A 25,592-nucleotide genomic window follows, 5' to 3' on the forward strand; every position below is an offset into this window, starting at 1 on the left:
CTCTCTTTTGTTCACACGGCTTTTCAGACACTCGGTGAGTCTTTGTTTTTTATCCCCTGCTAAAGTGGATGTGAAAGTGGGCATTCTTGTTTTCTTGCTTGTTTCTCAGGCTCTTTAAGATTTTCATGCAGCTTGACTGCCCTGCATTTCATATCCATCCTAACAGGAGTGGTCCACAGAAGTTTAAAAAAGATGCAGATACAGAGATGTTGGTTCACTTTTAAAGAGAGGGGAAGAGTCAAGATGGGGTAAAGCTGGGAATCAGAAGTCAGGACAGAATCATGTACGCGGATAAAGATTTCCTTTTGGATACCACTTAATTATTGGTTATGTCTGCTCTGTGAAGTAGATGGACTTCACAGTGTGCTCCATAGTCCTTGTCTGTATATGTGACCAAGTTACGAAAAACGAAGAAGAGAAAGGAATTAAATAGGGTGCTGTATGAGTATCTCCTAGCCTTAGGATGAGGTTTTGTGGGATGAGATGGAGCTCGTGGCTTGATGTGAGATGTAATCTGTGGCTGAGTAGATGACAGTGAAAAAAAATTAAAAAGATCAGAGTCAAGAACAGCTCTGGAATAACCACTATGGCTTTCAGAGTAAGGATGAGAGGCGTAGTTAAGGCTCTGAAGTTGACCAAGGACAGATCACATCTCCCTTTTGATGTTAGGATGGTGATAAGGTTCAAGGACATTTTTCCTTTACCTTCAGTTCATTAGATTTGTGGAGGAGTGTGGTACAAATCACAGCTTCTGAAAGCAGACACTGTGCCGTGTGAGCTGTGCCAGCACTAGCCTGTGCAAAAAGGGGGTCTCCCCTCTGCTCTGCGAGCTGGGACCCAAACCCATGTGGTAGCCCAAGCAGTGGGCTATCTCACAGTTTCCAGTGAGAACTCCTATTATTAGATCCCAAAATACGACGAGGGGCAATAGGTGAAACTTAGGGCACTACACAAAGCACTTAATTAGGTAGCAGAAAGAAAGAAAAGATTTAATAATATTTAAAGCTTTCTGTCTAAATGGAAAAGGAAAGAAGAAACTAGGTCTTAGCTCCAAATTTAGAGCTGAAGAAGTGAAACTTCCATAGATCACTACACTGGTCAAAGTAATACTGGGCCTTCTTGGGAGGGCTCAAGCACTAAATACAGATATCCTAACAAGAACTATGCTTCCTGTCATAGCTTCCCAGAATTTCCCAGACACTTTCTGCTCTGTTCACTACTCAGCATCGGCTGTGCCCTAAGATCCTGCCCTTGTCCTACAAATTTACTTTAGTGTTTGGAAGGGTGTCTCACTGTCCCTTATTCAGTTATTCTGTCCCATGGATACGGGGGTGATGCCACATCTGGCATAAAGATCTGAAGGGCAAAGCCCTGCCCTCCTCTCCCAGAGGTCCTAGAATATTCCCTGTCGTCCAAATTTCACTCCCTCACCGCCCAAAGCCAGTGGGAGCTGTATGCTACTTGACGTTTTGAAAAGCAGGCAGCTGTGTTCACAGAGCGATGCCCAGCGCGGAACGACCTGCTTTACATGTCGGCAGTACAACTGCAGTGCTGGGCAGCCCTCCCCAGCAGCGCCTACTTGGCTTGGTGGATTACTAAATAAGGCTGCCTGTAACCCTTTGGGAGCGATAGCTAGCTTGTTTAGCATTCACATATTGACTTTCCACTACAATGCATAGGCACACAGGCACACACTTATAGTATCTTTACCTCTATATGCTGCTCGGTGTTGGTTCTTGTGAGAATCTTTGTGATTTGACTGTGAGAATTATATTGACTTCTTATGATAGATGTACTAATGAGAGGATACTGGAACAAGGCAAGATAACAAATCACTATTCCACAGTTTTTCATCCTAAAAAAAGTCCCAAACCATAACAGAACATGCCAATTACAGAAGGAGCAAGAGTCACAGAAGGCTCACTCACTAACTGTATTAAGCACAAATGCAACCCTGTGGAGATGTATGTAACATGAGCTAAATCTATAGTGCATGAAGTGATGGCAAACTTCCAAATCTTCAGTAATGTCTCTTTTGGAAAACTTGAAAGAAATGTGTATTTCAGGAGGCATTTAGGAAAATAAAATCCATTATACTCGTGAAAATTCCATTATAGTGATGACATTTTTGAAGCTGTCATAATGTATTTTACGTGCTCTTATTCCTCTGTATTGTATTTACATGAGCTGCACTTATTTTTCCTTCCCAGAAGGAAATAAAATTCTTGAAAACGCTGTTTGATCTTTGCAAAAGTGACTCAGATTTACAGTCTTCTGACATGAGTCAGATCAGCATAACATCAACAGCACATCTCTTTCCTCACAAGCTCCCCTCACCATGTGCTCACAATAAATACATTAATTCTGATTATTTTGTTTTACAGACAATGAAATATTTTTAATATACAATGAGGATACTAAGCTCTGTTTAATTGCTCAGAGTTCTCATACAGTCAGAACAGCTGCTTGCAACAAAAACACTGAATTACAAAAATTCAGGTGGGTGTCTGATCACCAGGTGATGAGCGTGGCATTTGCACAATGTTTGGGAGTGCCCTACAAGCAAAACCAGGCTAAAATTTCTTTGTACCCCTGCAACAAGAAAAGTGAATTCCAGAAATGGGAGTGCAGAAATGCAACGTTGGCAATCCAAGGGGAAGATGTATTTCTCAGTGCTAGCAAAAGAAAAGAAGACAATATCGTGCTGAACACAGGAGCAGTGGCGATGAATAAATGGAAGATCTATGGAACCATGGATGATTTGTGTTCTAAAGGCCATGAAGGTAAAGTTTAAAGGTTAATCTTGAAGATGTCTTGAACCCACTTGTTTGCCTTACAGATAGGGTCCTTTGATTTCTGCTCCCCTTAGACTAACATCAGCTGTTCCACCTCAGGCAATGTTGGACTGGAGGATGATTTGTACACATACTCAGGCCTGCGTTCCTCCATCCTGGAAACGTACAGATGCTTAGTTTCAGAGAGAATGTAGTATGTGCAAAATGTGCATTTTTTTTCTTTACTTTTAAAGCAAAAGGTGGATCTAGGCTATTTTTAATTGTTAGCTTTAATCAAAGTGCTTTATTTAACTGTATACTAGTACTAGTGAAATTGTATTAGCATTGTTGGATGAAAGGCAAAAATCTTTACGTTTAATACTCCATTAGTAAATATAAGGAAATAATTCCATGAACACTACCATTCGGTTCCCCTACAAGATTTCAGATGACAAAATACCCCACAACATTTAACAGTTAAATCATTGATTTATTTTTAGTGGATGACGGGAAGTTAAGCTACATGAAAAAGAAAATAAATAATGCTATTTTTAGAAAATTATTTTTAAATATCTGATTTTAAAAATCACTACAGTTTTTTCATAGTTTTTGACTACAGTATGAAACTGCTCTATTTCCAGCCATTACAACTGGCAATATAAGTAAATGGTAAATTGCAAGACCTACCCAGAACTTCCTTGGAAGACGCTGCTGGTGACAGTAGGTCCCCAGTTACCCTGGTGTAACACTTGTAACACTTTGTCACAAATGAGTGGTTTAGAGGCCACTTAAAGAATCTCTGTTGATGGCAGTAACAGAAAGTGATTTTAATAGAAATTTATAAAAGCACGACTTAGCAGAGTTTGATGGCAAGGTTCACTCTATCACTTACTACACGGATGAAGCATACAAAGGGAAAGAGCACGGGAAGCTGAGGAGCCCTTGGCTGGTGTGAACACTACTTAGCAACAATTAAAACATCAGCGTGTTATCAACATTATTCTCATGCTAAATCCAAAACACAGCACTATACCAGCTATTAGCAAGAAAATCAACTCTATCCTAGCCAAAACCAGGGTATCATGTTAGAACTGAGTTGGGATGATTTATACAGAGGCAGAGAACGAAAAGGTTAAGGAAAACCCTCCCGTTGAGTCACGAGGTTCAGAGTAGACCCGGCTGGATCTACCCCTAGTCCCAGACTTGGTCAACGGTATATGTCTAAGGGATTATATGTGTTTAGCAGCAGTCTATGGTTCATTTACAATCTTAAGATAGATCATGAGATTTTAGCAGACTATATTTACTAGCAGTTACTTCCATCAATTCACACACACACGCACACGGATGCAAAGACGGATAAATATACAAAGATATACCTGTTAAAAATCCCCCTTGAGTTCAGTGAAATATTCACATAAAATGTCTTGGCATTTCTCAATGGGCGAAGGGTTGAGCCTCGAGGAGTGTTACAGCCCAGGTCCCATGCCAGCCGGCGACAGTCCTCCAAATATTGCAAACTTGAGAGTTTGCAAACTCTGAGGAGCATTCATCTCAGAGGGAGATTATGGGCACAGCCCGCTGCGGTCCAGGAGGGCTCAAAGGGTCTCACGTAGGATACCATTTACAGGTGCACAAGATGATTGACCTTAGTCATCTGTAAATTTCCATCCTGGCCACAGTCCGAGGCAGTAGTGACTAAAATTCTGAAGGTTTCAGTGTTGTTACAACTAAGCTACAACTCACATAAGATGGCTCCCGGGCCAGGCAGTGGGAGTATATTCCCAGCCTCAGCCATGCAAAGTTTCTGATATGGTCAAGGAGCACTCAACCATCAGACTCAGTACACCAAAGCCGAGGTTTCATGGGAATTTCTGAGATCAACGAGCGGCCCAGGGAAAAGGTGGGGGGGAGGGGGAGGGTGTGATGCACCACCACACACTTTCTCCCCATACCCTTATGGAGAGTACAGATATGTAGAGAATTGGGTTCCCCAGATTCCTGTACCTATATTATCATTTCTCTTTTGCCCCCTCAGATCTGTTTACACTGTTAGGAAACGCCAATGGAGCTCCATGTGTCTTCCCCTTCCAGCTGAGCAGTAAATGGCACGCCGGGTGCACGGCTGCCGGCAGGTCAGACGGCTTGCTCTGGTGTGCAACAACCCCCGACTTTGACGCGGACCATTTGTATGGCTTCTGTCCAACTGGCAGTAAGTCCCAAATGCTGGCATAGATGCTATAACACAATATTGTTAGGTAAATATATCAGTACTGAGACTAATATGGAAGGGAAAAAACTTGTAATGACTTTATTTTAGTCAAAAATGTCTCTGCTATGCTATAACATTCCTTACAGAAGAAACAAAAATGTTTCCTATGAGTCTACAGTCAGGCTGAAAGTTGTCTCTGTGTCCATCAGTAGCTAAGGAAAAGCTTAGCACCCAGGAAAAGACCAGTATGCTTTAAATATGACTGCATTCAGCATAAAATAATCTGAAAATTGAGATGCTACTCACAGCCTAATTCTCCTTGCCCCATTGCTATTTGTGGTAACAGTAGTATAACCTTTTCTACCCGTGCAAACCCCTGTTCTGTATCACAAGATTGGTCTATAGTCCATGGGAGGATGTAGTTTGTTTTCTGAAAGACTTAAAATAAGAACATTGGCTGAAAAGTCTTACTGAAATAGCAGCATCATCAGCCTTTCCCTTGCAATGTTTCAGATAACATGACAAGATAACATTATCTGAACAGATATGTGCATCTGAGCGCAGGATGAAGGACACCAAAATACCGTGTTAATGAAGATATTAAAAATGCTGCCTCAGACCTAATTTTTTAGTGCTATACAACAGACTCACTATTTGTCATTTTGATCGGAGTACTGCACGGGGAAACCAGGTTCAACTCTATCAACCACCAACTACCACCACCATTTTCACTGATATTACTGAAAATTATTTCCTGGTGCAATATTGCATGCAGTAGCTTGAAAAATCCCAGAATATCCTTACTATATAAACTGGCAAACATGAAGTATTTGGCATTATAAAATTGTTGGGACACTATCACTAACACCTGAGTCTACAATTAAAAAAGAATATTAAAAATCTGAACTGAATCAGCAATAAAGAAACACAATAAAAATAGAAAACATTTAGTCTAATGAATCATTCAAAAAATTCAGTATCTTTTCCTCAACAAAGAGAAAGTTAGGGGAAGATGTAATCACAGCTTATTAGCACTTGCCCAGGGAACAGTTTTGCTAAAAATGAGCTCTCAGAACACAATTTCTAAATTCCAATTACCTAAAACACATGCAGACTAGAAATAAGGAATACATTTTAAAAAATCATAGAATCATCATAGAACCATTTAGGTTGGAAAAGACCTCTAAGATCATCGAGTCCTACCGTTAACCTAATACTGCCAAGTCCACCACTAAACCATGTCCCTAAGCACCACATCTACACGTCTTTTCAATACCTCCAGGGATGGTGACTCAACCACTTCCCTGGGCAGCCTGTTCCAAGGCTTGACAGCCCTTTCGGTGAAGAAATTTCTCCTAATGTCCAATCTAAACCTCCCTTGGCGCAACTTGAAGCCATTTCCTCTCGTCCTATCACTGGTTACTTGAGAAAAGAGGCCAACACCCACCTCGCTACAACCTCCTGTCAGGTAGTTGTAGAGAGCAGTAAGGTCTCCCCTCAGCCTCCTCTTCTCCAGGCTAAACAACCCCAGTTCCCTCAACCGCTCCTCATAGGACTTGTTCTCTAGACCCTTCACCAGCTTCGTTGCCCTTCTCTGGACACGCTCCAGCACCTCAATGTCCTTCTTGTAGTGAGGGGCCCAAAACTGAACACAGTATTTGAGGTGCAGCCTTACCAGTGCTGAGTACAGGCACTGGTGGCCTGTACTGCTGGCCACATTGTTTCTGATACAAGCCAGAATGCTGTTGGCCTTCTTGGCCACCTGGGCACACTGCCGGCTCATATTCAGCCGGCTGTTGACCAACACCCCCAGGTCTTTTTCCGCCATGCAGCTTTCCAGCTGCTCTTCCCCAGTCCTGTAGCATTGCAAATGTAATTAATGGTGGCATAGTTTGAAAAGCAAACTTTCCATTATTGGAAATGTTTGCATTTCAGTTGTATTTCAGCCAAGAATTAATTCGGACGTAGCCTAGGAGCTGCTGAACAGGTTTTCAGAGAAGATAATGACCAAGGTGCAGTTTTACTTTATTGATCTCTTTTCACTATTTTTTTCACCTGGAGATTATCAGATTTGACAGGGGAAACTGAAAATAAAGGATGAAAGGCTCATATCTGCTAATGTCAATAGCAAACCTTCTTTTACTTAACAAAGAGCAAGCTAACAGAAAAGTATGGGTTTTGGGGGTCTGAGCCTTATTTGTTCCAGAATCTCATTTCACAAGTAAGCTTGCAGTTAAACTTTCTCAAAACATTTTGTGTAAGATGTTTATAACAAACTGCAATCCTAAATCTCCTTTCTTTCACAGACAATGACAGATTTTGGAGTACAGATCCTTTGACAGGAACCTACTACCAGATAAACTACCAGTCAGCTCTCACATGGCACCAAGCAAGGAAGAGCTGCCAGCAGCAGAATGCAGAATTATTAAGTGTCACAGAGATACATGAACAAATGTATCTAAGAGGTGAACTAATAAGCAAGACTCTGTAAAAAGAGTGTCTAATAGGTTTTTTTTTGACTGATTACAAATATTTCAGTGCTTTAATCGCATTACAATGAATAGCTGATATAATAATAGTATATGTACTGCTAGAGAAATAGCACAATTACTGTAAATTAAGCTTTTTATAGGTGGAAATTCTGTAAATTGTGGAATTGCCATTTGAAATTATTTCTATTATTATTATTATTTTTTCAAGGAAAGTTAAGAATTTCCAGCTAATTAAGCAAAGGTTGGCTCAAGCTCAGAAAACACCAGAAAGATCAAAGAAAGGGACCTTACAAGAAGGAAAGTCATTACAGGAGGCAGTCATTATATGACTTCTGTGTTAGGAAATCAGTATTCTTCTCATATATCTAATGAAATAGATTTTTGGAAATACCATACAAATTTTATACAAAACACTATTAAAAATCTAAAGACTTTCTGGATTTATGCATAGAGTCTGTAGAATGAAGGCTCTGTATCAGTTACATCACACTGAAGCAAACTTGTAACAGAAATATTAACAATAGCAATTTAGTGTTTCAGTTTTCAAAACTTATTACTTACATATAACTGTAGAATAGCATTAAATTCAGATAAACTAATGTGCAAAATAGTCTTTTGCCATTCTCTACCCTTTAACTACAGAATAAACTCTCTGAGTTTATTACCAGTAAACATGGATTCTGTACTGAACTTAGAAATCATTAAGCCGACATTTATTATCTTCCTCCAAACTTTGAAAATGCAGAGCATTTCCCAACAAATCTCATTAGAATTCCACTCTTTTTGTTACCTAGATCTGATTGACAGCAAGAAATCCTCCCTCTGGATTGGGCTTAACAGCTTGAATCTCAACAGCGGCTGGCAGTGGAGCGGTGGCATTCCCTTCAGATACTTTAACTGGGCACAAGGTAGTAATGTTTTTTTTAACAGTTTTTGGAATGAATCTTTCCCACCAGAATGCTGAATGCATATTAACTACTGTCCTGTAGTATTCCCCACGAACATGAGGAAACGGAGTTGAAAGGTTTATGAGACATGTGAGATTAAAAAGCTGAGAATGATGCTTTTCTTCACTGGATATATCACAAGGAGTTTCAAGCAGAAGAGTTAAATAAACTCATCTCCTATCAGACAAAGGTAGATAAAGTGAAAAGCACTAGTTGAGCTGTAGCATGCTAGGAATGCCTTCAAGTCAGTTAAAACCTCTGTGTCTCTTCAACTCACATAAGGGTTATCAGACCCTCCATCCTGCAAGGACTCAGCTGTCAGCAAGCATCAGTCTTTCAAAGCCTTCCCCTTCACTTTTTATGCTTTTCCTCTTTTCTTCTCTCCTCTTTCACATTCAAGAGAGACTGTAGAGTCCACAGCATTGGCAGTTTATCTTTGAAAGTCACTTAATGATTGTCATGGCAACAGCTGGTTGCAGCAAATGCTGAATGTTTGCTTGCTGAATAAATGCACACATATTCCATCTTTTGGCCTTCCCCAAGTCTCAAAGGTGCCACCTGTTTTTATCTGGCACAGAAGATGAAGGGAAAGCCCAGAGTTGCTGAGTCTGGCAGAGGGTTTTCTCCCTTCTGCTGAGCTGGTCAAATTCCCTTAAGCCTTGCAGAGGAGAAGAGCCGTTGGCTCTCAGGTCAAGCAGCCCCCACTCTTGGAGTTCTGTATCCCCACATGATGGCTGTTATGATGAGTTAATCTACACATTTCCAGCTTACTGCAAAATTATTATAGGTTGTATCTTTTGGGGGGAGGGGGAAAAAAAAGCCATTGCTCTGTGGACCTCTCTGAGAAGAGGAAAACAGTGCCCATTTCCCAAGGACAGTAGTCCTGGAGAACCTCCTGGAGGGCAGTTGCAGAAGCGGGCAGGGGAGAGACACACAGCAAGTGTGAGGGCATGTGAGGGGGCTCAGCTTGCAGCAAGGAGAAAATCTGCAGCCAAGCTGCCAGAGAGACATGCAGAAAGGACCTTTCCAAAGGGCCTGAGTATAACTTTTTTGTTCCAGCACACCACTGAAAGCTGCTGGACTAGAACCTGACATAGAAAGGAAATACTCCCCTGCAAGGGCATTGTGGAATTGAGATTTGTTTTCACGTGTGCCTTATATTTTATTTTAGGAATTCCATCGTATTATTTTTGTGCTCTGCTAAACACAGCTCTAGAAACTAGAAGCCATCTAACATGCTCCCATAAAGAGGAAGCCTACCCTGTCAGGCTTTGACCAATCTAGGTTCCTACCACTCCCTACTCAACTGCCAGACAACATATCCCACAGATCTGTGGCATTTTGCTTGTGTCTCATATTTTAAACAAATAATATTCACTCACTGAGCTTGGTTTAGCTCTACAATGCAGAGCTAGCACTCTAATTTTCAGGTTTTGAAATTTCTTTTTATTGTTAGCAGCTGATGGCTCTTACTCTGAAGAACGCTCTTCTCTCTTCACATCTGTAAAATTCCTTGTCTGAATATGAACGATGTTAAGATGCTGCCTTACTGTGTTCCTGCCCAAAGATATTAGCTCAAAATGTGTCCTCTGATTTCATGAATGTAACTGAGTGTTTTAAGCTCATTACTTAGTCCTATTAGCATAACTGGTTCCTAACCACAAATTGGGTATAAAAGTAGATGTTTCATGAGCTGTGAAACTATGAACTCTGATTTCCTACAGTCTGTGTATGGCATTGCAACTGTAGCAGCACCAGGTACCCCTTCAATGTCTGCACTCTTCAGTCCAGCATCTACTGACTGGGCAACAACATAATTTATTCTGCAACTGGTTGTGAGCTACGTATTCCTCAGCAGATGTATGGCTGACCCCTGTGCACAGGCTGATTAAACAGGTGGAGGGGCAAGGAAAGGACTTGCTGCAGCCTTCCATCAGCGTGGGCTCAAAGTTTAGTCTCTCTTCTGTGCAAGCCAACAATTTTCACAAGACTTATAGGAATGTCTTATTTTTGAGACGGCTATTCTGCAATCAAATATGGCAGAAAGTGTGAATTATGCAACAAGCATCTAAAGAAATGTTTTGATGAGTACTTTTAAATTACATTTTCTTATCTCCGGTAGAAAAATAACTGTGGCAATGAAGTCATGAATCCGTAACTGACACATGAAAAGGCTGGAAGCAAATTGTTCTTTCAGCTGCTGACATAAAACCTGAGCTACATAAAAATATTTTGGTTTTTATTCTATGAAGGAAGCCCTGAGCCTGGGCCTGAGAAACTCTGTGCAGTACTAAATCCCAGAAGAGATGCTAAATGGGAAAACCAGCCGTGTGAGCTGAAAGTTGGCTATATCTGTAAAAAGGAAAACTCCACACTGGATCCGTTCATTCCTCCATCAGGTATGTCAAGCAAATAAAAACCCTTTGATAAAGATAGAATTTGTGTCACTAAAATGATTTTTCATGGTTATTTAAAATAATAATAATAAAAAAAAGCATTGTCATTTGTTCTTCTGCTTTGATGAGTGGCACAGAACAGAGCATACTGTTATTTCTTTAACCAAATATATTTAAATACTGGAAACGTTCCTGGAACCCAGTAACCACACAAGGAATTTTCATTTCATGTTATTCACGATTCCAGAGGCACTGGTCTAAGCCATGCACTGTCACAAAAATATCATGGACTGCATGGATGTGAAAACAAAGTTACAGATGCCTCACCCTTCCTGCAGTGCATTCTAATGAAAACACAGCAGCTTATCACTGAAGTCTTGGAAAGGTGGCACCAATAGGCTCAAACCACCTTCTCAGTGGGATTGCCTGTAACCTAGAAAGGTGGCAAAAAAGCGCAAGTTCCTTCAGACCACTTTTCTGCTACACTTTTCTCCCATTTATTTAATGAGACTTAGTATGGAAAGCCACGCGTGCAGAGAATTACTTGTGCTGCAGTAATAATGCCTTTATGAAATATGCAAAACACAATTGGGTGGGGTATATTGTGTGAAAACACTATACATGGAATTCCAAATTGTAATTGCAGTTATTCTAGACTTCAGTTTGCACTGTTTAAAAACTTGAAATATCTATTCATTTTGTGGGGATGCAGAGCCTGTTAAATGCCCAGAAGGATGGTTGCCCTACGGAGATCACTGTTTCATGGTTCATAGAGACCCCAGAGTATGGAGAGAAGCCCTAATTTCCTGCAATGAGAGCCATGGCAACCTGGCCAGTATCCACAACCCTGAGGAGCATGGCTTCATACTGTCTCAGCTTGGCTACAGTGAGTATTTCTACAGGGCAGTGTTTGGTACAAATGGAGAATTATATTATTAGAAATCTTACAGGATTTAAAAAAAAATTCTTTGTTTCATTAGAATAGTTATAGGGAAGCCCACAGATATATAGGTTAATAAAAAAAACAAACACCAAAAAAACACGAGAGAAATCATTAGTGCTGTCTTCATTTTCTTTTTCATTCTTTTCAGTTTGATTTTCATTTGTTTTTCACTGCATGAAATCACTTGAAGGAAATAACAGCTTTAGTTACTGCAGTATTTGGGTGGATTATCTGCCTCAGACACCTTGTAGCTGTAGATATAGTAATGGACTTTTACTGAAAAAGCTGAGGAATCTCATTTCCTGCTGGTATCTCATTTTTTAACTTCTTGAAAGAAGAATGTGAATTAGATCTTAAAATAAACTCCACTGTCATTTAATCTAGATGAATTTGTACTGTAACATGGCAATTTCAGCCCATCTCCATAAAATCTTGCTCCTACGGACTGTTTCAACTCGGGTGCTAACACAGGTGAATTTCTGTTCTTAGAAGCTGCAGATGAGCTGTGGATTGGTCTGAATGACCTCAACACTCAAATGTACTTTGAGTGGAGTGATGGGACTCCTGTGACATACACCAAATGGTTGCCTGGAGAACCAACCCATGCAATCAACGGGCAAGAAGATTGTGTCATTATGGCAGGAGAGGTAGAATCATTCCACATTTGTGTAGCACTATACTATCTGATTTTTGTTTCTATTTCTACTTTTTTTATGAATGCAACTTAGAAACAAACCAAGGAATGGTATCTTTATTCACTCAGAAAGATGGTTGTTCTAATTTAAATTTAAAATTAAATTAGAGTTAACTAGATAAATGTTCATATCTGATTGTGAGTGTACATTATATGCCAAGCAAACCTTAACAGTCTGCCCATGACACTTAGCTAGCTTAACATAACCTCACAATTAAGCACAAACACTTGGAATTCATTAAAAAGTACAGATCTTTATTCCCCCATTAAAGCAATATTAAAAAAAAAAATCAATAACGTTTCTAAAGGAAACAGGTTCTGCCTCACTATTTTTCACCTCTTCCCAAACTGCACCTAGGATGGATACTGGGCAGACAGTGCCTGTGATAGAAAGTTAGGTTACATCTGCAGAAGAGACCCGCTACAAGGAGTTTCTGGGACAGTAAAGATGGATCCTGCTTGCCTGAAGGTAAGAAGAAAGCTTAACCAAGAATCTTTTTTTTTTCCTTAACAAGCGTGATTGTACATCAAATTCAGGGTGCTAATTTTCACTTCATTCCCTTATTTAAAATAAAGATATTTTGAAAAATTTTTAGTCAATATGAGTCAGGCCCATTATGTCTCAGAACTATCTGTGAAAGAGGCTAAAGCATTACTGCAGTTTTCTGCATATTTGTTATATTGTTCTACAACCATCTGCGGTTATCTAGGACACAGTAGAAACTGGGAACCATTTCTGGACTATGTGACATCATGCAAGATGACGACAAATCTCACTATTGAAGCCAAATCAAAACAATCAAATTGCTTTTACGAGAGAATTTGTTTTGAACAAGTTATTGTATCCTACTGCTTTTTTTTCTTCTCTTTTCCCCTCTTTTTACTTTCCTATTTACTACTGTTCTATATTTAGTAGCATTTCCCACAACCCCATATGGGGAACAGAGCTGAGACTCATCGCGCTAGATGGAACTAAGCAGCAGCCAAATACTGAACACAGATTTTATTTACCTTTCTTGGATGCAGCAAGCAAATCTTGAGCTGGTATAGAAGCTCAAGAGTGAAAAGTGACTTGGAATTTTGAGGATTTTGCTTTTCAATAGTTTTTATGCTACCTCTTCAGTCAGACTTTTTAGGTGAGCTGATGAGTTAAATCAGTTAATTAGTCTAGTTCTTGTTCTTTTAGCCTAGAAACATCAGGAAACTTCAGTCAGCATCTCACTATAACACAGATGACTCTCTTCAGTTCTGTGCAAGGAAGTATTTTACTCACCTGCTTCTGAATACTCTCCATTCTGTGTGCCTCTGACTTTTTTAGTTAAAATTTATCAGTTACTAATTGTCAAAAAAGGGGGACTCATATGCATTAAATCTCTTCTTTCTGGATGTTTACTAAGCTTAATTTCCACTAGTCCACTGGAATTCAAATTAATATATTACCACATTAGGTTATATTAAAAGTTGATTTAAGAGCAAACACTGAAATTCAAGCACTATAACATATAACATGCTCTTTTTACTGCAAATATATTCCACATGTTCTTGACAGGGCTGGAAAAGACATGGTTTTTACTGCTACCTGGTTGGACATACCTCTGTAACTTTTTCAGAAGCAAAGAAAACCTGTGAAAGAAGCAGTGGTTATTTAACAAGTGTAGGAGACAGGTATGAAAAGAGTTTAAAAACTGTACATCTGATGGAATAATCTTGGAATTTTATAAAATAGTTGAGAATTTTTTGGGAAAAAAGTGTGAAACCAGAATATCCTTTTTCTGGAAAAAAAAAATCAGTAATTACAGTAGGTCTTTTCTAACTAAATATATTTTACAATTCATGTTTTCCAGTACTTTACTCTGAAAAAAACCCCACAGCTGCTTCTGTTCTGTAAGGAGCAGTTTTTCAGTATAGCACGGCTTCACCTGCTATTGAAGCTAGTCCATCTGCTATCCAGTTAAGCAACGTATTTCCACTTTCAAGGAAACCTAATGGAGACTCCATTCATTCTAGTCTTGCGTAGTTTAGGATGCTGAGAAACGGCAGACTAAGGGAAAGCTAGGCTTAATCCCCATCTGACTCCTGTCATTTCAGATATGAGCAAGCCTACCTGACCAGCCTCGTTGGTCTGAGCTCTGAGAAGTATTTTTGGATTGGTCTCTCAGACACGGAAGAGCAAGGGATGTTCAAGTGGGTGACTGGTGAAGGTGTTCTATACACAAACTGGAACGCGGCAATGCCTGGTACTCTGCCATTGGCGTAAATTTATGCTACTAAGGAACTTTCTGTGTTGTAATTCTAAACTGTTTCCCAACTTTGCTAAAACACATCCATGATGACACATACGAACATTCTGCCTTTGAAATAGGAGTGTCTTTGATATAAGCTGCCATGAAAATATTTCTTTGCTGGCTCCTCATTGCTTACAAGAGCAAAATAAAATTGAACGGAAAGGGAGAAATCCTTTCCAGCCCAGGTGACAGGCTGCCAAATCCTTGCAGTGAGTGGCATAGGAAAGAGGCGGGCAAGGGGGGGTTCATGTCCTTGTAAAGCTTTTCAAAGGGGAGGGAAGGTGATGAAGGATTCCACTCACTGGTTTCCTCTTTTTACAAAGCTTCTCCTTTGAGCAGAACTATACTTAGTATTTCGAACAGTCTTTTGTAAATTAATCACATGAGCTGTAAAAATGTCAGGGGAACCACTTTAAAACACATTTCAATTTTCTTTTATATCTCACAAAGGGAATGAAGCCGGTTGTGTTGCCCTAAGGACTGGAAGCGCAGCTGGACTATGGGATGTTCGGAACTGTGAAGTAAAGGCAAAATTTCTCTGCAAAAAACTAGCTGAAAAAATTACTCTTCCTCTTGTTCCTGAAACCATTTCTGGTTCCCAATGTCCCTTGGGTTGGGATACAAGCAATAGCACTAATTCATGCTTCAGAGTAAGTATTAATTTTTCCAAGCATCCTACTCATAAGACAGAAGAGCACCAAATAGATAGGCATCTAAACTTCAGAGAATGGCACATTATTGCACATATGTAGTAAGCTTTTACACAACTATTCATGGAAATCACTGCAGTTATCACTCTATCAGTGATACGTAAGGTTATCCAAGTAGCACACTCTTTAATCCATATTATATATGATAATTGCAATGGTATGTTTTCCTATTTTGCTTATACGAGGCAGTCAGTAGATTTGTTTTTCACATGCTGTAAACATAGTGTTCTCTCTTAAAATTTATCTATAGGTTTTTGTGAGAGAAGAAAACCAAAAGAAAACATGGTTTGAAGCCCGAGATTTCTGCAGAGAAATAGGAGGAGACCTGGCTGCCATTAGAAGTGAAGAAGAGCAAACAGTGATAGAAAACTTAATAATGTAAGTAAGCAAAATATCTAATAATCGATATTTTGGTGTAACAATACTTTATACAGGAATTAATAAAAATATTCCTGTTTATCACCATAGTCATAAGAAAAAGAACTGAGAAAATATTTCATATGGGTACCATTTTCAAAGACATTTTTGGAATTCCTAGAATTTGTCATCATCCACAAATCTTTTAAATTAAAAAAAAACCCAACCCAACAACCAAATCATTTGAATGCTTCTCCTTCAGACTAATTTCTAAGTTTATTCACTGAATCATTTTGAAAATAAATTGTGAATTCCAGCAAACCTGAACATTTTATTTCTCAAAGAACACTATAATAACAACATCAATAAGAAAATCAATGATGTGCTGTGTTTTCAAGACAACCATTTGCAAAGTAGAAAATTTTAAGGCATGAACTTCACTTACTTGCTAATGGGAGTTTGCTGATCAACAGCATTTTGCTCTTTTTAAAATTTCTACTCTATTTAAAGTCTTCAATACGTGTGAGAGTTATTGTCCCATGCAACTTGCAAAATTTAACAGAGCTAACTACATACCTCTTCTTCTTGTTTGACACATTTTTTTCACACTCTAGAAAAAAATCCCCATCATCTCAGCCTTTCTGGATAGGTTTGCAGTGTTTAGATCCTGATGGTGGGCTTTCCTGGAGTGATGGATCCCCGGTGAGTGTTTGACCTTGCCAGTTTCTTTCTGTTCTGACTTTTTTGCTGTTGGAGCTGTTTCCATGACTGGTGTGGATGAAAGTTGTATAAGAATTCCCCAAAATGTCCACCTTGCCACTGGGTAACTCTAAATCGTTATTCTTCATACCAGTTTGGAAAAGAAAAAGGCCAATAAACCCCGAAGTTATACCATCCCAACAGTGGTAACATGGAGTACTAGTTGCAGCTACAGAGACAATCATTTAAGTGGCAAATATATGAGAAAGGTCTCTCCTGATTTTTATTAGTCTCTAGTGATATATTGCCACGTTCCTTTCCCCTGCTCTTGATTTATAACACCATTTGATTCGAGTATTCATGGGACTGCTGGAGTCTGTTAAATGCTGCGTAAACCCAGAGCCTTTCTTTTTTCTTGCAGAGTGACTATATTGCTTTAATAACCCACATAGGCTGCACAGCCATAGGAGGAAAGTAAGGAATGAGTTGAAACTTCAGTGCTACTTCTCTTTCCTTCCAGAGTACAACATTTTTCCCTGTATGATAAGAATAAAAACCAAAGTTGTGTTTCTGCTGTAGGTGAATTATAAGGAAAATAATTATTTTTACAATACTGCATTTGAATATTGTGGAGCAATCGGTGAAGATCTTTCCACGTCATGGATTAACGTGCACTGTGAATACAGTCATAACTGGATTTGTGAAATAAAGAAAGGTAGGTTACTTTTTACTCTAAACTCACTTTAGGAAGAAATTTAAGCTGCATCTATCAAAACAGGAAGTTCTGCAAGTTACATGCTTGTAGAAAATTTGATTGATTCACAGCAATTTTGCATAATGAAAAATAGGTCAAGACATATAAATACTTTCAGAATACAATGTTTTAACTGTTAAACTTTTTTGTTTGTTTTATGTAAAAAAAAATTATATGATAATATAATGAAAATATACTTGTAATTATAGAATTGTGGAAAATAAGGTGAAAGCAACCTCAAGGGCTTATCTGATAAAATCCACCGCTCTGCTCAAAAGCAGATTTTTGTCAAAACAGAAGCTTTGACTGACATGAAAATGTATGTTTCTTGGAACTTTTACTTGTAGGGAATTTCCAAGTTGGGGGCTAAGGGGGCAGAGAGGGAGAAAGAGAGGATTGCAAGTTGCAGAAAAAGGATTACTTTAAATCTCTGTATCCTTCGTGAAGTGAAACTTCACTGCTCTGCTCACATGTAGCTTGAATGCTACACAAGGACACGTTAGTCACCCACTCCAATTTAAACAAGACTACCAGCATACTAGAATTATCCTCTTTGTAAGATGACATGTAAAGAAACTCCTGTAACAACAGGCTTGCTGTAATGAAAAGATGGTAATCCAAGCTTCAAAATTTATGTACTTTAAGGCAGGCTCACAACTTCCTCTCATACCAGCAGCAAAATCTTCCACGTTTATACACCTGTGTTTTTTTTTTTTTTCCAAAATGTAACTACTGTTGAGAAAGATATCCAGCAACATAAGAGAGGAATCAATTATAGCTTTGTATTGAGTTGCACATTTTACTTCCAAGACTAAGAGGAGTGTTGCTTTGGTGGCTCTCTAGGCTCCTTCACACAAGCGGTAAGGGTTAATGTTTAAAGTGATACTTTTCTAAACAAGATCATTTCTGCGCTGGTGATTCTAACCGAGGCACATCATTGTCTCAGCTTCTCAGCTTAAAAAGTAATAGTCATAGGCATCTATCTCACAGAGATGTTGTGAAGATACCTTTCCTGGTACTTCCTTTGTAATTCCTCACCTGCATGATCAGCACAACTAAAAATCTTTAGCAGAAGTGTCAATAGTAGTTGTATACTGTTAACTATTATTAGTGTATGAATGGCAGAAATTATAGCCTGAAGAAATTACCATCATTAGTCAGCAGTGCATCATGTCATACTGAAAGATGCTGAAATAGTCATAATACTTCCAGAGCAGACATATATTTTTTTTCTTTTAAATCTTTTAATGAACCATACAAGACATTATTTTTAAAAGGTGATGTGACTTTTTTTTCCCCAAGCACGTGTGTCACACACTTTGTTTAATGTAATTACACACATAGCAACACAAACATTATGATGAATTCCTGTGGAAAAAAATTATAAAGGTGACATCTGTTTTACATTTTTATAGCTCTTGGTCTTGCATGTTTAGAGATACATTGTTCCAATATCCCACTCCATGTGATGTGGAAATTTTTCATTTAAATTATTTCTCAAGAGCTGGTGGATTTTCAGTCAAATGTGATTCTGCACAAAGTAGTTTCACAGGAAAAAAAAAGTTTCAGAAACAAATGAATACTACTAAGATTTAAAATATTTTGAAGCAAAAATTTGTTTAGTATTTGAATTTCTTGTTCAGATACAAGACAATGTCCATAAAGAATCTCTTATTCTTATTCAGAAGCATACCAACATTGAAGTAAAGTATTTTCACTCTTTAGTTTTCTTTCAGAAACAAGTACTCATTCAGACTAACTTCAGTCACCTAATTTAGGCAACATTCAGGACGTACAAGATGCACTTACCAAAAATCTACCAAGACAGAGTTGTAGGTCTGTAATACATCTGTTATTCTCTGAACATCCATTTTTGCTCTGCACCGAAGAAACTATATAACTATATTCTGCATTGAATATGTAAAATATGGAAAATTGATAGACGTTAAGATCATTTCCACTAATTGAACACTTAAGCTGGCTCAACATTTGGGAAACATTTTTTTCCCATTTCATTACAGGGACACCCTTGAAACCAGAACCTCTGGGCCCTTCTGCCGGTAAGCTTCTGTTTATTTTCTCTTATCTAAAGGGTGGTATCATGTAACAACACCAGCTTTGTGTAAGGACCATGAAGAATACAGAGATTCCTCTTCTGTGTTGCAGCATATGAAGTCACAGAAGATGGCTGGATTTTAAAAGGGGACAAACAATATTTTTTCAGCACAGAAAAGACCTCTATGGAGAAAGCCAGAACATTCTGCAAAAGCAATCATGGAGATCTTGCTACCATTGGAAACAATAGTGAAAGAAAATTTTTGTGGAAATGCGTAAGAGGAAATTTGACTCTGTTATGGCCTACATACCCTGCTGCATATGCTTGTGAAGTACAGGAAAATGTGCTTCTTGCATAATATTGCTACATTTTATTAGCATTAGATTTAAATGTTCAATGAAAAAATATTTATTCTACAGAACAGAGCTTCTCTTTAGGAAAATAAATACAAAAGAATTTACCATTTACTAGGATGGGTATATTCTTGTATATTCTAATCTAAACAGAGTTCTGCCCATGACCAAGCGTGTATAAGGAACAATGAACAGGCAGATTAGGTGTATACTGAGAAAACTGTCCTTTTGCCGGTGTGGTTACCTCTCATCTGAATATCATATTCTAGAATACACTGTTACGTGTAGATGTGAGGCTACTGCCAGTGTAGCTCTGATGGTCACATACCACATCATGTTGCTGAACAAAACTTTTCAAAAAAAGGTTTAGCCTGGTCCAGGTCAGGGACTGATGAACTTGGACCTTCATGAGTTAGTCTTCCCGCAACACCTATCAAAACTGTTCATGTATTTCAAGGCCGCTGCCTACACGTTGCCTGAGACGCTTCTGGCGGGCACAGGCCAAAGCCGCGGCAGGGGCATGCGAACAATTTAATAGCACGCATGTTGCCTCAAACCTCTGCCATAATCCTGTTCGGTTTACTAATGCCAAAGCAGCCACACAACCTCCTTTCCGTTTCACACTATTAGATGCTTGCTTTTATTATGTGGGAAAGGATATGAAAGGCGGAGAGGACAGACAGCTTGAGACGCAAGAATTGCGTGGCTGCTTAAGAACAGGAAAGTACCACAAAATTTTATACTAAATTTTTTCTCAAGTCTTCCTTGTTTCTTTTTAAATTGAGAACACAACTTTGAAAGCTTTGACCATACCAGTAACGAAGCCAAAACTGGGAAAGCAGCAATAAAGGTAATAAAGCAAAAGTATGTGTTGTATGGTGTTTACTTCAACAGGGGTCCTCTCTGGTGACTACACATGACCGTTTATACAATGTGTATTTATCTATTTGCTTTCATAGCACAAAAATTACACTTTTTCATATTAGATAACTACTAAATATTAGAAAGCACTAACTAAAAGTACATTTTTGTGTTTAGATCTTAAAAAATGGCAAATTGGAGTCATATCTCATAGGATTAATTCAGAATGCTGATCAACAGTTTAGGTAGGTAAAAAAGCTACATCAAGATTCATAAAAAGCAATTGTAGAAGTTTTGTACTGACGGAGTTCCTTCTGGAGGGACCACCGCAAGGGAGTTAAATGCAGATTCAGAGAGTTATATTGCATGTTGAAATGTGTGCTCTCCCTTGTTTTAACTACATTGTAAAAACACTGTTTTAAATGGCATTTTATAGGGAATATATACGCTATGAATACATAGATAATGTCTGTTAAAATTAAAGGTATTTTTGTTCTTTGACTTGACATGCAGGGATTTCATTATCTAAGGCCTTTTAATCCTAATGGAAATTCAATTTACAGACAGACTCAGCTGTAATTTTTTAAAAAATATTTTTAGCATGTTAAGGTAGAATTTTTCTGAACTGTTCCATGAACATTGTCTGAGTAACCACTACTGTTTTGTTGTTGTTGTTTTTCAGTTGGATGGATGGAAGCCTGGTGCACTATGCAGCTTGGGCACAGGGTGAGCCCAACTTTGCAGATGCTCAAGAAAATTGTGTGGTCTTAAACAAAAAGGATGGTGAGTTACACAGCATTTTTTAAAAAGTATTTTTATGGGTACTGCTCTTCCCCTGTTTGTTAAAAATATCTTGCCAACTTTAATCCATTCTTTCCCAGCAATTTGGGAAAATATGCATAATAAAGTATAGTCATTACATCTGAGGTTTCTTCAGGGGCAATACTAGTCATAAAAGTTGAATATAAGAAATTGATTTTAATGGGGAATGCAGGGACAATTTGATCTCTGATTTTTCAGCTGCACAAACAGTATGTTCTACATCATACGTTCAATCAACAGCAAACTGGTCTTTCAAAAAAATAATTAGAGAATAGTTAGCAAAGAAATAGAACATATATGGACTTTCATATTTTATAGTGTTTTCACTGATAAAGTGTTACTTTACGCTTGCATGTTTCAGTGCAACAAAGCTGTTTGGGTGGGTTCTACTCAGAGCTCACAGAGCTGCCATATCAGCCATCTCGTATGGCCACTATTCCCACAGTCACAGCAGGACCAAAGTCCTCCTGTAAGCAGTGATGGTGGGAGGTAGAGTTGAGCTGAAGCATGTTAGCTCACATTCCCAGGCAGACTGCTTTCGAACCTACAAGCCACTTTCCCACAAATTTTAATCTTATTCAGTGTCTTACTATCTATATTTAAATTGATTTCAGGCTTATGGAATGATGTCAGCTGTGGTTTTTCAAATGGCTATATCTGTGAGAGGCACAGAAGTTTTATAAACGCAACACTTCCTTCAGCGGTACCTTCACCTCCTGGAGGATGTCCTGAAGACTGGCTTTTATTTAAAAATCAGGTATGATAACATCCACCTAAGCACAATGATATTAATCCTTGGGAAGGTACTTAAAGATATGCAAAAGGCCTTTTGTCTTTCAGATATCTTCTGACAGTGATTATCCAAAGTTCCATTAAAAATTGAACGAGCTGCCTCATTCTTGCAAAATGGTGGTTTTACAGATTTTTACTTGTTTTCCTGAGAAGTGGTCCTCTGAGATACATTGGAAAAACTGCTACATTTATATACTTTCAAAAAAATTGAATGGAATTCAACTGAAAGCACCAACTATAGCATAAAATCAGTCATCTGAGCTGGAACAAATCAGAAATAAGGCCAAATTCTTCCAAACAGCCTTCAACGTAATGCTTGCCTCTTCCCAAAAGGGACAAACTTGATGTGCTTATTAAATGAGGGTTCTGTTTTCTAATATACACAACACTGTTATGAAAGCACCCGTGGATACTCACACCAGTGGAGTTTATACCAGTACACTTTTTTTTGCATTTTTGTTACAGTCGTCAGAGTTGTTATTTTCCACAAATTGTGCAAGATAATTCTCTGACAGTGCTACTGGACGTGCCACAGAGCCGAGGGTGAGCTGTAAACATGGAGAGGGCACACTAGGCACACTCATAATTGCCAAAACCATTTCAGGGTGAATGTGTATTGGTAACATGATGACTACGCACTTTTTTAAGAAATCATGAGTTATATATTTCCATTAATAAAAGAGCTGTAAAATAAAAAAAGCTGAATACACACGAGAGGACACTGACCATAGGCTCGAGGTCAAAAACATTTTTCAGAAAGTTCAGATGATTCCACATGAAACCCTGGGCTGGGCTTTTCTTACAGAGTCAGCACTTCTTTGTCTTTTACTAATGATGGAGTATGGCTTCTCAAAATCTCTGAGTTAGTTAACACATTAGATTCTCATCAGACTCCTACTGTGGTTTACAAATGGTTGTTTGAGTTTTGTTGTGACTTTCTCAGTCCCTCACAGGAAGACACAGAGTAAATTTAAAGTTTGTGAATGGTTTTGACTTGGTTCCAGAGCTGAGTCCCTGTTAACTTTGGAAAATTATTTTGTGGGTGTGAGCTGGGCTAATTTCTACTTAAACTAGTGTCATTCAAACCTAGATTCCTTTTGCTGTCACTCGCTAATAGTCTATACTCATTTTTCCCTAGTGTTACAAATTTTTTGGCTCTTCCTATGAAAACTGGCGTACTGCAAGAAGAACTTGTATGAGCCTTGGAGGAAACCTGGCAAGCATACATAATGAACAAGTACAAGGTATAGTGTAACAGCTCTTTAGGTTATAGATAGCATTTACTCTGTATGCAGTGGTCATTTCCTGCAAAGAAGAACATGGCAAAAAGAGATAGTACGTAAATGTATGTATTTTATAATATGTATGCTCAACATGGGTTATATGGCCTTGGCATGAAACTTTTCTGGAAGAACTGGAACCATCTGTCTAGGGCATGCTAGTGATGCTAAGGGTTGCTTCCTCCTCTTCCATGCAAACTGCTTTACATTATTTATAGGGTATGAATTAGCATAAAATAACAAATCCAGAGCTGGCATTTGTAGTTTTAGACACAGAGAAAAAAAAAGGAATCCATGGTCTGTTTCTGCCAGAAATAGAAAGGGATATATTACTATACCTCTCTGAAATGACTGCCTAAATTCTGCAACTTAATTCAGCAGTAGAATATCAGAGGAAGGCGCATTTTCACCTTGCCTATGTTCCCCGGCTTCCATTTGCAGCTGTATACAGCTACATATTTCCATCAGTCAATCAGCTCATCCTGAGTGTTGAAATAAGTGAACTCATTAGATAACATTGTGGTCAGGCACAATGTTATCTTTCCTCTTTCCAATCTTGCTTCATAGTTCCAAATACTTTCACTCTTTGAGACTTTTCACAGGCAAAGGCTTGGCATAATCCTGAAATAATAAACTTGGGTAAATTTCTGATCAAATGCTAATGAAAATGTGTTTACAAGACTTTAAGAAACAAAATACTTAAGGATTTGTTTATGAGCTGATGTCTTGGCTGATGACATGGCATGTTCATCTTCTTTTCTGTTGGCTTTTTTTCCAGCTTTTCTCACTTACCATTTGAAGGATGTTTCAAATGATCCCTGGATTGGCTTGAATGATATACTGAGTGAACTCAACTTTGTTTGGACTGATGGAAGTGCTATCTCCTATACAAACTGGGCTCCAGATTCCCCAAAACTTGTAGAACCCATGTTGTTTCCCAGTCTACATCCAGAAGATGGCCACAATCTGCAACAGGTAAATACCGCTTAGCGTTTACCATCAAGTCAAATATGAGGAGCAATATCACTTCAAGTAAACAGCTCACTTTGCTACAGACATTGCCTCAGCCTTCTCCCCACGTTGTTCATCTATCTTTACACTGGGATTAGCGATTAAAAGTTTCAATGGTTGATTATTCTAGCTATATCAGAGCACAAAATGGCATTGCTGCCAGATTGAATAAAGATTGGATGGATTGAATAAAGTAGTAATTTGCTATTAATTTTGGAGAAAATGTAATGCAACATTAGAATTTTAGAAGTTAACACACATTGGAAATATTTTCACGTTCGACAAGTTAACTCATGTTTGAAAAGGAAGGAGGAGAGGATGCAAGAGGAAGGAGTTCAGTTTTTTCCTACTTCTTCCCTATTTAAAATTGTAATTGAATTGTTAAGAGCCAATATATGTCAACTACTTTCTAAAGCAATCAAACCCTCTCCACTGCGAGCACTGAAATTAAACCTCAGAATGCTGTAAATAAAAGTGTTGTACATATTCAGACCAATACAGACTGATTTGCACACCCACATTGCCTTTCTTCCATTTATTTCCATATCTTGCTTTCAGAACTTGCCCTTCACACTATGTCATTCCACTCACTGTCCATCCTCCCTTCATTTTGGTATCCACACCTCTAGAGAACCCAGAAATCATACCTCTAGACAACCAGCTTAATGTGCACCTGAGCCAATTCATTCTGCTCTTGCCCATCTAGCCATTGGCCAAGGCATGCAGGAAGACATATAGCATACAGCATAAAACTTAGTTGCTACTTTACTGCAGCTCTAATAACGCCCCTGGGAAATATCAAGCAGGGAAAAAAAAAGACTGTAAAAGTACATTCTACTTTTCTCTTTCACCTTCAAGATTTTAACAGCTATCTCCTTCAGAGGATCCTTTTCAAAAGAGTGAAATAACAACAATAATATCAAAAAGTTACTCAAACTTAAGAAACTAGAGTCAAGAGCTACTAAAACAGGTGTTCCTAAAATTTGTGTATGGCAGCTTAGCAGGCTGTTGCAGGTTGTAATAAACTTGAAGTTCCAGCTTCTTAAGCACTCAGCACCTGATCTAGTGTAGCTGAAAGAGAAATTCTAAGAACTAGAGCTGATGATAACTCTGTCAAAGACCATCATTTAGATGATTCTGTCAAGAATAATCAC

At 38.5% G+C, this 25,592-nt stretch overlaps 1 protein-coding gene across 1 annotated transcript in view; it reads left to right on the forward strand.

Annotated features, from left to right (window-relative positions):
• Positions 1–2,437: 2,437 nt before the first annotated feature.
• Positions 2,438–25,592, forward strand: part of LOC142079535 (macrophage mannose receptor 1-like) — a 32,261-nt gene continuing 9,106 nt past the window's right edge. Inside the window, exons 1-21 of the mRNA XM_075143894.1 lie at positions 2,438–2,783; positions 4,813–4,986; positions 7,293–7,451; positions 8,273–8,386; positions 10,678–10,824; positions 11,534–11,707; positions 12,254–12,411; positions 12,817–12,927; positions 14,008–14,123; positions 14,547–14,695; positions 15,194–15,393; positions 15,704–15,831; positions 16,425–16,512; positions 17,089–17,224; positions 19,285–19,323; positions 19,430–19,593; positions 20,711–20,778; positions 21,216–21,316; positions 21,970–22,112; positions 23,286–23,391; positions 24,206–24,402. Of these exons, the coding sequence (XP_074999995.1) occupies positions 2,522–2,783; positions 4,813–4,986; positions 7,293–7,451; positions 8,273–8,386; positions 10,678–10,824; positions 11,534–11,707; positions 12,254–12,411; positions 12,817–12,927; positions 14,008–14,123; positions 14,547–14,695; positions 15,194–15,393; positions 15,704–15,831; positions 16,425–16,512; positions 17,089–17,224; positions 19,285–19,323; positions 19,430–19,593; positions 20,711–20,778; positions 21,216–21,316; positions 21,970–22,112; positions 23,286–23,391; positions 24,206–24,402 (2,934 nt within the window). The 5' untranslated portion in view covers positions 2,438–2,521. The remainder of the gene's footprint in view (positions 2,784–4,812; positions 4,987–7,292; positions 7,452–8,272; positions 8,387–10,677; positions 10,825–11,533; positions 11,708–12,253; positions 12,412–12,816; positions 12,928–14,007; positions 14,124–14,546; positions 14,696–15,193; positions 15,394–15,703; positions 15,832–16,424; positions 16,513–17,088; positions 17,225–19,284; positions 19,324–19,429; positions 19,594–20,710; positions 20,779–21,215; positions 21,317–21,969; positions 22,113–23,285; positions 23,392–24,205; positions 24,403–25,592) is intronic.

This window comes from Calonectris borealis, chromosome 2 (genome assembly GCF_964195595.1).
Source record: "Calonectris borealis chromosome 2, bCalBor7.hap1.2, whole genome shotgun sequence".
NCBI lineage: Eukaryota > Metazoa > Chordata > Aves > Procellariiformes > Procellariidae > Calonectris > Calonectris borealis.